A 13,734-nucleotide genomic window follows, 5' to 3' on the forward strand; every position below is an offset into this window, starting at 1 on the left:
ACAACCCCTCCTGCCTCTTTCTTCTCTCTTCTCCAGCACCCCATAACCCCTCCCTGCACCCCAAACCTCAAAATGGAAAGTAACTTTGGAACAGTTGTCTAGCTGTAATGCACCACGTGCAGGTTCTCAAAGGGGCAGTCACGCGCCGCCTCACCAGTACAAATGCCAACGGGAAATCAAAGTGGGGCAGGGTTGCACTGACGTCTACACGAGGGCACCAGACCGCCCTGGACACAGACACAGGAGAGAGCAGAGGATGACTCACGAGAGCATGGCGAAGGTGCCCAGCGTGAGCACCAGGCAGACCAGGGACACGGAGCAGCCGATGTAAGTGATGGACAAGAGCGCCATCTTGTGTTCATGCGTGAGCTGCGTGGAAGGCAGAGCAGAGGCGTCAGTGCTGGTCCAGGTCCTGGAGGTGGGAGGTGACCCGGCTCCTGCTGGAGAGGGTCCCAGAGCTGGTGCACAGCTGACTGTCAGGCAGCCGCTGTCCCGGTGTGTGTGTGTGGTGCTGGTCACCAAGTGCTGCCTTTCCCCCACCCCCAGATGCCCTGTTATCACCACCCACAGAGGTTGTGGTGTCAGCCCCTGGATTTACGCTGGAACACTCAACCCGAAGCGCCCCACCAATCACTCAGATTCCTCCACCCCTCCGGCTTCTTTCCTGCTAATGCATAACTCCTGCCCTCCCATCCCACCCCATCCCCACTCCCGCCGCCCAGCCCTGCCGCCTAGTCTAGCCTGCAGCATCCAGGGTGGATCAAGACTTTGGACCCATATGAGCCTGGTTTAAGACCTGGGGCGTGTATGGGGCGGTGGGGGGGGCGGGGGCTGACTCCTCCCTGAGGATCCCACGGATTTACACATCTAAAGTGCCAGAGATGAAGATGAGTCATCTGACAGTTTGTGTATAAGCTGGCTATCATCCCTGATGGCAGCTAGAACATAAAGGAACTTGGTAAATGAACTGGATACAAAGCCACAGAGGATGGTGACACAAGCCAGAGCTCACCTAGCAGCACAACCCCAAATGGTGGCTCCCTCGGCTCCAAGAGCCACAGCCTCAGATCAGACTCACTTGACCCTGGGCTCCAAAGCACTCCATGCTCCCTGAGTCACATGCCTAGGAGACCAGCTTCCCAATGCCCATCCCTGCAAAGGTGGCTGCTGTGCTTCCTGCTGCGGCCTACGGCTGTGTCTGCCCCAGAGATCCAGCCAAAGCCCCTTCTCATCGCCACTGTCTGCTCCTGCACCAGACCTCAAGGTCCCTCCAACCCTGGCCTGGACACCCTGAGGCTTTCACTGTGGCTAAAGCTGCCCTCTTCCCTGCTCATCAGGACATAATCAGGAACAAAAGGAGGCAACTCAGAGGATGTAAGAGAGTGGTCAGAGGACCGTGGGCCCAGGAGGCCCCAATGCCACAGACCAGGGACAGTGAGTCGTGCAGAGCAATTTGGCCTATGGATGGACAACTTAATGGGCTTTGCTTCTTCCAGATCTGAGTCACCACCAGTCAACTCACTCCCCAAGGGCTAGAAAACACTTTAGGGCCTCGATCGAATGCAGGTGGGGAAGGAGAAGCCTGAGCCCACAGCCCAGATGCAGGAGGGGGTGAGGGGGTTCACCCACACGAGTCCCCTAAACAGGAGGAATGCATGTGGGCCAGTGTGTTCTCACAGCAACTTCTTGGCCATGTTGCAGGACCTGGACCCCCAACACCCTCTCTGCACATGAGCAGGCCGCAGACATTCCAATTCATCAGATCCCCAGGAAGGCAAACAAATGTGTTCTCAGAGCCACCTTCCCAGGCTGCATGGACAGATTCTAGGTCCCGCAATGTGTTGTAAGCAGGTCCCTGTGGACTGCTCTGGAGTCTCTGGTGTTAGACACAGCAAGGGAGAGCCACGCTCTCTGTCCCCTCTAATGACGTCAGGGGGTACAAGCATAGTGTCTTCTGAGAAATCTTGCAGGTAAAACCCAAATATTCAGCTATGTTTACCCTGGCACTTGTCACACACTTTGAGAGAGGAAATGAGAAGCTACACAGCATCTCCAGACACAGTTCTGGAAGAAGTGCTCTTACAGAGGTTTTTGTTTTTGAGAAACTAGGAATAAAACCACACATGAAACATTACTATTAAACCAAGAATGTCATCTTTCTTTGCTGTGACAGATAATTGAAAAATCTTGTTGTCACCATCACAATGATCTCTATCACCTCAATGGGACCCACCAAATGGAAATGAATTTAAACAGCCACAGAAGTATGAGCACATGGAGGGTGACAATTGAACCTGCGTCTATGGGCCAGCCTGGCTGTATGACATCTTCACCCCTTCGCCTCTGGGACACTCTCTCCCCGGTATGGCCCTGAGCTGTTGTGCTCCATGGGAATCTCCACAGCGCCAGGCCCCGGCCCTCCCCACCCCACCGTCACCTAGATCTTTCTCCCAGAGGGATGGTGAGATCACTTTAACAAAACTCTGTGTCACAACCATGGCTTTGAGAACACCACTGCCCACAGGTGTCTGCTGAATGCTGGGGTGTGGGAGGGGGCCTGCAAGCCTCCTTCCCTGGTTCTCTCACTGATCCTCCACAAGAGACTGACCTGATCCACATCAGCCTGCCTGCCTGTCCTGTAGAGACAGCAGGACTCTCCTGCCACCACGCACAGACTTGTGGGGATGGCCCGGGGCAAACGTGGGCAGGTTCACCGTGCGCTGCAGCCTGCCGGCCGCTCATCGAAACAAACCCCTGCCTCTGTTCTGCTTGCCTGCTCTGCCTGGAGTTCTAGCCCTAGCCTTGGATCCACAGCCGCCCAAGCCCACTGCCAGAAGACTGGCTGGCTGAGACAGGAAGAACATCACAGCCCTGACTGGGCGCCTGCTACGCACGGCAGTGAGTCCTTACAGCAGCCCTGTTCGAGGAGGGGTGGCACCATGGTTCTCATGTGCTGAAGAGGAGACGGCACAGCTAGTAAGGATGGTGTTATGCCCCAGCCCATGCTTCCACCTGCAACCGGCATGCATTGAGCACCTACTGTGTGCCAAACATGGAGCTCACAGTGTAGTGGGGAAGCAGGCAAATGCACGGGTGAATAAACAGGTTGCTAGTTCCTGCTTGGATGAGGCCTTGATGGACACAAACAGGGACCAGGTCATTGGCGGCCTGCAGAGGACAGGGATTCAGGCACAGCTCTCACATGACCTCTGATCTGAGGGTTCTCTGGGTCGCTCCTCCATCTTGGAGCCCATGCATACCCGAGTGTCTTTGGTTTCTCTGTTAACCCAAGCCACATTCCCTCTCCCCTTCCTGGATTCCCAGAGCCCCTACTCTCATCCTTCCCAGTGCATCAGGGCCACCCTGGGCAGGACGTCACCCCAGCTCACTCACTTCACAGCCCCTGCCTCAGATGAGACCACATTCCTTCCCTCCATGTACATCTCTGCCTTGCACCTGGCCTTTCTGTCAGAGGATCCAGACAGGAAAGGTAGACCCTTCCAGTGACTCAGTGGATGGGCTCTACGTGGGACATGGGTCACAAGGGTGTGGGAGACCCTGGAAAGCCAAAGCAATGAGGTATCCCAGGAACAGGCATAGCCTCCACACCTGTGGGGCAGAAAGGTCAGGGGAGGAGGGGACAGGAGCAGAGCCTGGGGTGGGGCCAGGGAGAAAGCAGGGGCCACAGAAGGGGCCCAGCCAAGGCCAGGAGCAGCTGACAGCAGATGCATCACCCCAATGCCTGTCTCTTGTGGGCTGGACTTGCTGGGAAGCCAGTTGTCAAGGGAATCTAAGGCTGAGCAGAATGAAGGATGAGTGGGAGCCAAGCAGCCCCCTCACTGGGGTGCCCGTGGCCATGCACACATTAAACCCTTCACTGCTCCTGACCCATGTGGTTTCCTCTGCTCCCACAACCCACCCTGGTTCTTTCCCGACTTCTGGTCTCCCAGTGGTCTGAATCCAGGCTCTCATTAGCCTGCATCACTTCAGACCAGCTCTCTGATCCTGGCTGAACCATACAGCTTCCTCCAGCCCGTGGACAGCAGGGGCATGTGGCTCCATGGGCCTCCTGGGTTTGGTGACAGTCTCTGGGCTTCACCAGATGCAGCTCTGCTGGCAACACACAGCCAGCAGAGCATCCAGCTGCAGGGGCATGCCACATTCTATAGGGGTGACGTCCTGCCCAGAGTGGCCCTGATGGAATGTGGCATAGGTACGAGTCCACAGGTCTGAGGCCAGGCAGAAACGGGCTCCCCGGCTGGCTGAGGGGCACTGTTGGGAGCCAGACCTAGCATCCACAGACATGCATTGGAGGGATCTCCCACACACACACAGCCCTACCCCATGCACAAAGACATGGCTCCTCTGTCTTTAAAAAGACTTGTGACTTGCCTTTGTCAGGCTAGCTGCCTCATTAGAGGAGTGAGCTAATGAAGAGCACTCATTAGCACGTGGAACACTGAACCATGTCAAACACACCACCCCCCTTACCCAGATCATCCCACCCAGGCACACACACAGCTGGGAACACAGAAACCACTGCAGCCTTTCAAAGACAGGAAAATTTCAGACAGGGAAGTGTTAACAAAAGGGAGGGGAGTTGCCGTGGAGCTGAAGGGGCAATCCTGGCAGGAAGCCCAAGCCAAAGGCCCATAGTCACTGGGAGAAGCTGGACCAGGGGCTGGAGGAGACATGGCCACTGCCAGGAAAGCTGCCTGTGGCACACTGAGGGAAGGAGGGCACCTGGCCTCAGCCCCTCCCCTGATCTCCTGCCAGAGCCCCAGCTGATGGGGACCCAGCCCAGCAGAGGGAAGCTCTGGGGTATAGACCCCAGCAGGGGCAGGGTGTGGGCCTGAGAGCAAAGGCCCAGCCCCAACACAGCTAGGGCCTGGGGGATGAGGTCCCTAGCCCTAGTCCCTAGCCCTAGGCAGCCACACCCTGGGAGGCAGGGAGCCTGTGGCCCCATCCCTGAGACCAAAGGTGGGACTGGGGAGCTGTAGGCCCCCAAGATGCAGATGGAATCTGTGTGATCACCAGCTGTATACTCAGGGCAGAGGGTGGGCCATGGCAGGAGCTGCTTCAATGCTGCTGCAAAAAGCATGTACATTCTGTTGGGGGCGGCAAGTGCCTGGGGAGCCAGGGACCTAACCCAGCTGTAAGCATTTGTGCAAATCTAAAACTGCACACTGCTTGATGTGCCAGCCCACTGTAGTGATGCACTCGCAGAGCTGTCTCTTGTCTGCAGGGGCCCAGGGCTGTGACCACCGGATCTGCTGCCCAGGATGCAGGGAGCCATCAGCAGCAGGCAGCTGTGCAAGGGTTAACACGAATGAGGCAGGTCCGCCTGCTGACTGAGGAAGAACTACAGAGAAGACACAGAGATCCTGTTTAAAAAGTGAAGCTCTCCCCTGCACAGGGCCGGCCTGGCCTCTCCCTCTGCTCCCAGGGCCACAGCATCTTCCCCACAGATGTGTCTTATCTGTATGGACACAGAACCCTCCTCCCCAACACAGGCCTGGGAAGAGCCCTCAGGCTCCTGCAGGGCCCCACAGACCCAATCCTCCCCTTTCGGCTCCCATCACCATGATACAGAGTCCTGATGCTTCTGACAAAACCTGGTGAACCATGTGAAGCTCCCGCATCACAGCCCAGAGCTGCCACCCCAACCACAACCTGAGCTCTGGGCCTCAAGTCCCTCGCATCAAACTCTCCTGGATGGAGACTGGCCTGCCCCCCCCCGCAATCCTGAGGCCACTGTCCACATCCCCTCTGGAGGCCAGCTCCGACTCCCAACAGCAGCGAGCAGACACTTCTTCCAGAACAGTCTTCAGTAAATGAAGCCATGGCTGCTATTCCTCTAGAGTAGCAACCCGGTCTGGTGGGAGGAAAACTAAATCTGGCAAGAGGGGATCCTGACTCTAGAGGGGCACAGTCCGCAGGGCCACAGGGCCCATGGAAAAGCTGAGCTCCCAACAGCACCCAGCCAGGTGCTGCCCCAGAGTGTGTTCCTGTCCCACCTCCAGGGCCTATTTCCATACATCCTGGGTGCTGAGCACAGGGGTCTCCCTATGTGACAGGAGTGTTGAGGGGAGGGATGGGGCTGCAAGCAGTGGCCCAGAGCTTAGTCAACATGCTTGCCCCAGAGAGGCAGCAAGGTCATTGGGGGAGGGGGCACAGGGGATGGAGGGAGAGGGAGGGGAGGGGTAGGGGAGGAGTATGATAAGAGGGCAGGGTATAGGGGAAGGGAGGAGAGGGTAAGGGAGCAAGGAAGGGAGGGAGGCAGGAGCATCATTAACAGGCAGATGGGTCCTCCAAGAGCCTAGGACTCTACCATCCTTCAAAAGAATGAGTGCAAAGGGGTAGTGCAGCATGGGGGGACTCAGTCTTGACAGGCCTGCTGCACCACCACCCAGTCCTGCTCTTCTGGGATGTCACCAGGCGCCTCAGGCTGGCTCTTCAGCCACTAGGCCATCCCTGGGCACCCTCATGCTCTTTTGGAAGTCATTGTCACCTCAGTCAGGCTGGGTGCTTGGGGTTCAGTTCTTGGGGTTGGTTGCTCAGAGCTCAGTACTCAGGCTGGGTTTGACCCTCACTCAATGTCACAGATGGGGAAACCAAGGCTCAGAACAGGCACTTAGGGAAGGCCACAAGGTGTGTCAGCAGAGGGACCCTGAGCATCTGGCTGACCAGGGGGCAGAGTGGGCCCACTGCAGAGGCAACCAGCAATGGGGACGGGGCCACACACGGTAGGTGCTCGTCAGACTGCTTAAGTGACAGGCATACACGGAGACCTCCACGCAAGGACCCTGCTTACCTTGGTGAGCCAGGCATGTTTGTGTGCTGGCACGGCAGGCCTGGAACACACCCAGCAGGACCAGAGATGCAGCCCCAGCCACGCCTTGCAATTAGGTCCTTGCTGTATGGCCACTCTCGCCCTCCCTAGAGGCCAGAGTGGCTGAGTGGCTTTAGGCAGCTGCACCTGGCAGGATGGCTGCTGAATGCAGGTCCTATGGCCGTGGGCCCAGGGTGGACCAGGGGACTGAGGGATGGGGGTGCTGCAGAGACGAGACTTCCTCCACACATGCGCGCAAGCACCCTGCATCTCTGGCCTTGGGAGGCGTGCTGTGCCCCCGAGATGCCCTTCCTTCCCCATCCTGTGGCTAGATTTAGAAATGCCCAGAAAAGCCTGGAGTTTGCTTTGGGACACAGGCTCCTCTGAGTCACAGACCACAGACTCTGAGGCCGCTGGAGAGGCATTTTACATAAATTCATGAGGCCAGCTGGGAGCCTGCATACATTAGGTCTAAGGGGACTCTTATTCCAGGGAGAAATACTTGTATCTCCCGTTTCCTCCAAAAGCCCCACATAGTGGATATGTGATTTTCCCACCCTAGGAAAGGGCAAGAAAGGTTTTGCAGTCTTCCCTCTGTTCTGGAGCAGAACAACAGGGCCAAGGTGAGGAAGGATGGAGGCTGGACCCCAGTGGGGAGGATGGTAGGAGGCGCTGGGGACTGCCTATACTAGGGGCTTCAGCTGTTCGGTCAGGAAGCTCCATGTGGCCAGACCATTTACTTTAAGAAAATCAAATCCAAAATTTTAGATAATTTCTCTTTTGAGATCTTGGCAAATGAGCTAAAGGAATCATATCCATTGGCCAGCCTCTGGACCCAGGTCTGCTGTGTTGGCGACTGGCTTTCCCAGGTGTACCCATCCTGGCACAGTGCTCCTGCTGTTCCCCAGCCCCCCGCTCGTCCAGGACAGGTGTCCCTCCTGGACTGCTCCCAAGGAAGGGACCCTCTAGAGGAGCTAAGCAGGGGTGAGGGGGCCTGCGTGAGGCAAAGCAGGGGTGAGGTCATCTGTGGAAGCAGCGTACAGGGTGGGCCTCTGGCTTCTGCCAGCTGAGGGGCTGTGCCCACCATGACCTGGCCTTGGGTGGCACCTTTGCCACTGGCTGCAGCCTTGGTGGGACTGCCCACTATTATACAGACAACCAGACTATGCCCCTGGAATGTGAACCTTGGGTGGGGGTCCTAGAAGCAGGGGGAACTGGTTCGTCTCTACAGCTTCCATAATGTCAGCCCCTCACTCCCTCTCAGTCCTCATGGTCCCAGTTTTCCTTCCTAGGAATGCCATCTCTAAGTCGGCCATGGCGGCCTCGGTGACTCCAAACAGGGCCAGGTGATCCGAGACCCACCCCTTCCTGGGTCTGGCTGGCCAGCCCACTGTAGCATCCACCACTGTGGAACCCTCCGTCCCAGTGCCCCTGCTGGCCAGTCCTTAGAGATGACAATTCCAGCCCCTGCCTCCCTGCCCTGGTCCCAGGAGAACAGGTCTGTTTGCCCAAGCCATCGCTATTCACACAGCCGGATGTGGCATCCTGGTATCCCTAAGTTCCTCTCCTGCAGGACTGACCCATTTGTTCATGCCTGGCTCACAATACACACCTTCATGCAGCCTCTGCCGAGTGCCAGCTCCAAACTACTGGGCGTTGAGGAGGGAAAGCCCTCAACACCCCCCACATCTGAGACTGGAACTTATAAACTGCCTTGTCAAGCTGTTAATTTTATTATTCACTCTCATTACCTAATTCCACACAGATGTGTGCACAACAGCCAGGGCTTCAGTCCAGGGCCTCCCGACCCTGCTAACAGCCCAGACATCACCTTTGTACCTTTCTCCTGATCACACACCACAACATGACTTCACCTAGGGGACCTCAAATGACTTTATAGAGATAAGATATTTGGGGACACCTGGGTGGCACAGTGGGTTGAGCATCTGACTCTTGATTTCAGGTCATGATCTCAGGGTTGTGAGATGAAGCCCCACATTGGGCCGGAGCTCAGGGTGGAGTCTGCTTGAGATTCTCTCCCTCTGCCCCTTCCCACCCCCACTTCAAATAAATAAATAAAATCTTAAAAAAAAAAAAAAGATGTCTGTATGCTACTCTGCATCCTGCCCTTTTCACATGATAATGCCTTGGAAATCCCTCCAGATCAGCTGGCATCATTACAATTCACTCGAAAAACTGCACATAAGCTCTTGATGGGATCTTTCTCCTCTTAATGAAGAGGTGAGGAAACTCGTTGTCCTCCTGGCATAGAGGTATCAGAACCTACCCACTCCTTAGCATTAGGTTCGTTAACACTTCGTTATTCTATATGTTCACTACACATAAGGTGGTAAATATTTTACTTTCAGCCTCTACATGTTATCTTGCTTTCTGATTCTTTAAATTCTACGATGCAGATACTCATGGTGTGCTGAAAAGCCTCACTCTATTCTAAACTCTGTTCTGGTTATCTGCTTTCTTGGACTTATGTCCACACCATGTTGTTTTGTCCACAGGAGCTTCATAAGGATCCCCTTGTGCCATACAAAGTCTCTCCTACTCTTCTCCTTAATTTTCTCAACTACTCTTGGAACATACTATTCCAAAATTAATCTGAAGATAATTTTATCCAATAGGAGAAAACTAATTTCTTGGGATTCTTATCGGATTTGGGTTCAATTTTTAAAGATGCAGAAAGTGAGTTTCAGAGGGGGCCCAACTGGCACAACTGGTCATGATCATGGCCCCAGATCTATAGGTGTCAATGCAAGGGCTCACTCCCTGCCCTCCTCCTAGAAATGCTCCCTCTGACACACCTGTATGCCCCTCACACAGGGCTCAGAGCCACCTTTCCAATGTGCAGTGTGTTCCCTTATGCTCCCACACCTCTGCCTCATTCTTGCCGCATCTGCTGCTGATCATGAGATAGGGAGCCCTGGCTCTGGGCTGCTCTTCCGGTCACCTGCTGACAGGAACTAAGCTGGCTTGCCGTCCTCGGCAAGTTCCGGCAGCTCGGTGGTACATGGGCCAGTACACACCACTCTAGGATGACTTCCCGGCAGGGGGCTCTGGGGCACAGGGCTGGACACTTACATAGCTGGTGTGACCAGTGCTGCAGGTCAAGGGGGCCCCATGAACCAGCTGCTGGGGGGACCTTGAGGGGTCAGTACTCGGTGGGAGGGGGTCCAGGCCTGTTTCCTGCTCACCGTGTCTGGAGAACAAAGCATGGTGTTGTCCATCTCAAGGTCTTGGTTGGCGGAGCCCATCGCTGCTGATGAACAAGCAGGGGGCCCACATTGTACTCCCTCCCATAGAGAAGAGCAAGCAGAGCAAGGCCTGGAACATCCTCCTGGGTCCCAGCCCAGCCCCCCAAGCTCCACGCCGGGGAGTTCCATGGGAGACCTGCTGGGGCACGGTCCAGGGCAGACATGCAGATGGGAGGCGAGGTGCGACTGTGAGCTCCAAGGAGAGACCCTGGATGAAGATGTCCCTTCCCCAGAGGCACCCAGGAAGACCGGGAAAAGCCATTCCTCTGTTCTCACTAAATGAACTGCGTCACAGATTCGACACCTACTTGTAACCGCCTTAATTTTTTAATGTTCTTGAGAATGTTCATTTTTAGCATGGATAATTTTGAATCATTTTCAAATCAACCTTTCCTAGCAATGAGCAGATATGATTTGCTTCCACAAAGACACCCACAGACTGTCCAAATCTGGTGTCACCTACATTGAGTGGTGACAGATTTGTATCATAAATGCTGTGTCAAGTTTTTCTTTTTAAGCTCACTGGACTGAGCTGCTTCCTTTCCTCCCTGTCCCACCAACATCCCAAACCCAACTTCCTGCCACACCCACCACCCAGCCGCTCCTTCCACATCATACAGGCTCACAACTTGGACCAAGTTCTCTGCGTACCAAGGACCCAGAGGACCATCTGGACGCCCAGCAGCAGCCCTAGCTTTAGGATCTGGAGAGCACAGCCGAAGCTGGGGCTCTGCCCCTGGTGACCTCTGGCAAGTCTCCAAGGCCCTCACCTGTACCAGAAGGTGGCCCTCACTCTTATGGCTACATCCAAGACAAGAGCAGGCTCCAGGGAAGGTGCCCACATGGGGCCTGTCTTGCCCACACCAGTGCTCATAGGCGGTCTGCTCCCCCACTTCCATGACGTCCTCTCTGCCCCCAACATTTCAGTCTGGGGCTCCCACTTTGAGCCCCTGGCCCCCGCCACTGTGTGCATGAGCCTCGGCACCTGCTGCTTCCCCCTAGGCCCATGCGGCTGTGCGCTCCTCCCTGAGGTTCCTCATCTGCACCAGCTTCTCAGGGAGCCCTGCAGGCTACCCCTCTTTAAAACAGCACCGTCACCAATGGCCCTTCCTCGCCCTGCCCCATATAGCTTCCACATGCACTCTTTGCCTCAGGACAGAGCATGCTTTCAAGTGCAAGGGCATTTGCAACCCCACCCTAGGTACCATGATGATTCTGCTGCTACGCTCCTAAAGCCCAGAGGGAAGGTGTCACCTCAATCCAATCCTTCATTGTTGGATGAATCAATGACCTCAGTCCATCCCCCTCTCTGGGCCTCAGGGTCTCCACTTGCCACAGTGCCTGTGGATTGCCCCCTCCCCCCTGGCACATATGTAGGTGGCAGCCTGGTGCCTTTCCCACTGGAAGGGCTAAAGCAGGTTGCTGACCCCCATGTGGCACCCAGAGGGACATGCTGGAGGCATGTGGGCTGAGGCTCGGGCAAGACAGGCAGAGATGAAGGCACGAGCCTCATGGCAGTGGTGCCCCCATCTCCCTGGTGACAATGTGCAGAGCAGGAGAAGAAGGAATGAGGAGAGACCCGGAACAGGTAGAATTTCGGAGGGCAGCCCATGCAGTCCAGGTAACTGAGGTCCTCTTTCCACTTTGCAGCACTGGTACCTTCTACTCCACCCCTATCCTCTGGTACCTTCTACTCCACCCCTATCCTGTGGGACCTCACTGTCCCTGCACTGCTGGCACTGGCCCACCACCCTGACCTCCCTGCATCTAATCATGCAAAGCCAGAGCACATGCCCCAACTCGGGCAGTACAAGGTAGAGGAGCTGGGGAACACAAGAGAAAGGGGGTGACAGAGGGCCTGGGAGGCAGGATCCAGGAGGAAAGGATGCCTGTCACCTGAGGGACAGCTGCTGCCCATATATCACTCCCACTGGGACCACCTGGGGGCCACAATTATCTGAACATAGATTTACCACGCCGGCCACCAGGAAACAGATGGGCTTGCACCCTCAAGCTGGAGACAGCACCAAGTGTCCAAAGCTCTGAATGCTCTTGCTTGAAAGACACCTGACCTACAGGTGCCCAGTTCCGTCTCATGTGTGGCCAGGACTGCCCTCAGCGACTCGAAGTGACGGGCACTGAGACGTCTGCACACCCCCACCCCCCAAAGCTTCATCACAGCAGAGTGAAGGGGACCACTCGGCTCTGACACGTGGACAGTGCTGGTGTGTCTAAAGGGGGGACTGTGAGGGGCACATGGCACTACCCCCACCCTGACCTGTCCTCCTAGGGAGGTTTGGAACTCCCCTCTCAAGTCTCTATAAGCAATTCACAATCAGGACACAAAGTCGATGGTACGTGTTGCAAATGAAGGGGCCTTCCTGTGCTCACTGCCTCCACCCAGGACACTCCAAGCCCAGTCCTGTCTCCTGCATCTACACTTGCCATTCCTCAGCCTGGAATGTTCCCCTCTGCTCCTCCCCCCGCCACACCATCAAAATGCCTCTCGTTTGGCACATGCACCTTCCACAGCCAATCTTCAATCGTCCCTCACTTGCTGCTGCTGGAAATCACTTGCTGCTGTTTGCTTATCTATTACCTGTCTTTCCCACTGGAATATAAATCCTCAAAAACAAGACCTCATTGTTTTTCTTATTTACAACTGAACCCCCAGAGTAGGTGCTGATAAGTATTGCTGAATGGCTGTGGATGAGGAGTCAATGCTTAGGTAACACCCCTGAGGCTGCTAGGAGTCCTGCCACACCAGACAAGACTCAGTCCTGCAAGGATCAGGTGCTCTCACCAGTTCCCTGGACCACAGAACCCAGGGAAGGGGGTAGGTTAGGAAATAGACAGACCCCATGGGGTTAACATGCCAAAGGAAGGGATAGGGGTGGAGCAGGTCTTGACAGTAGAGGGGGCCCCTCCAGGCCCCGGTTCATTTCCTATGCACAGTGCAGGGGAATGGGAGCTCAGGGCACCTGCCCTGATGAGTGGGGGGAGTGCATGGCTCTGCAGGAGGAGGAAGCCTCTGCTCAGTGGCTCCCTGTTCTGTGCAGAGTCATCAGTACAACTTTTCAATTTCCAAAACACAGTCTGGGATGAGACAAAACCTGTCTACATAGGTGCCTGGCTTTCCAGGGGCCCCAGGAGATCCCTGGACTGATCCCTATGTCTTTTCCATCCCCCTGCCCTCGGCAGAGAAATTCAAGTTCTACTGGGGTCTAGAAGCCAATCAAGTCACTCACACGCAGGGCTCAGGGACTGATCACAGTTGAGAGGATCCCATCCTGGGGTATCTGCAATTTATAAAACATTTTTTTTCTCATCCAAGCTGTGCTTGCCTTAAACCAATGACATGTATGTCAAGTTCTTAGGGCTAACGGTACAGCCTGCCAGATTAGAAACTGAAGCAGAGAAACCCAACCAGTCTCCAGGGAGGGTCATGGCCTATCTAGAGAGGACAGAAGGCTGTGGGAAATCACCTCCCCCACCACAAGGCTTGCTAACCCTGGAGCTGGAAGTCAGGTTAGACCAGTCCAGATCTCCATCTGTAACCCTGTCCCTCTTGTCCCACAGCAGAAATGCTCTGAGGACATGATGTAGCCCCTGTGACACGTTCTCTGGACATTCATG

The 13,734-nt window shown here is 55.5% G+C and overlaps 1 protein-coding gene across 3 annotated transcripts in view; it reads right to left on the reverse strand.

Annotated features, from left to right (window-relative positions):
• Nucleotides 1-13,734, reverse strand: part of ADGRD1 (adhesion G protein-coupled receptor D1) — a 122,736-nt gene that overhangs the window by 24,387 nt on the left and 84,615 nt on the right. For all 3 annotated transcript variants that reach the window (XM_035706431.2, XM_049101763.1, XM_025473550.3), the window contains one exon: nucleotides 266-369. In XM_035706431.2, coding sequence (XP_035562324.2) covers nucleotides 266-369 — 104 coding nt within the window. The remainder of the gene's footprint in view (nucleotides 1-265; nucleotides 370-13,734) is intronic.

This window comes from Canis lupus, chromosome 26, assembly GCF_003254725.2.
Source record: "Canis lupus dingo isolate Sandy chromosome 26, ASM325472v2, whole genome shotgun sequence".
NCBI classification, from domain to species: domain Eukaryota; kingdom Metazoa; phylum Chordata; class Mammalia; order Carnivora; family Canidae; genus Canis; species Canis lupus.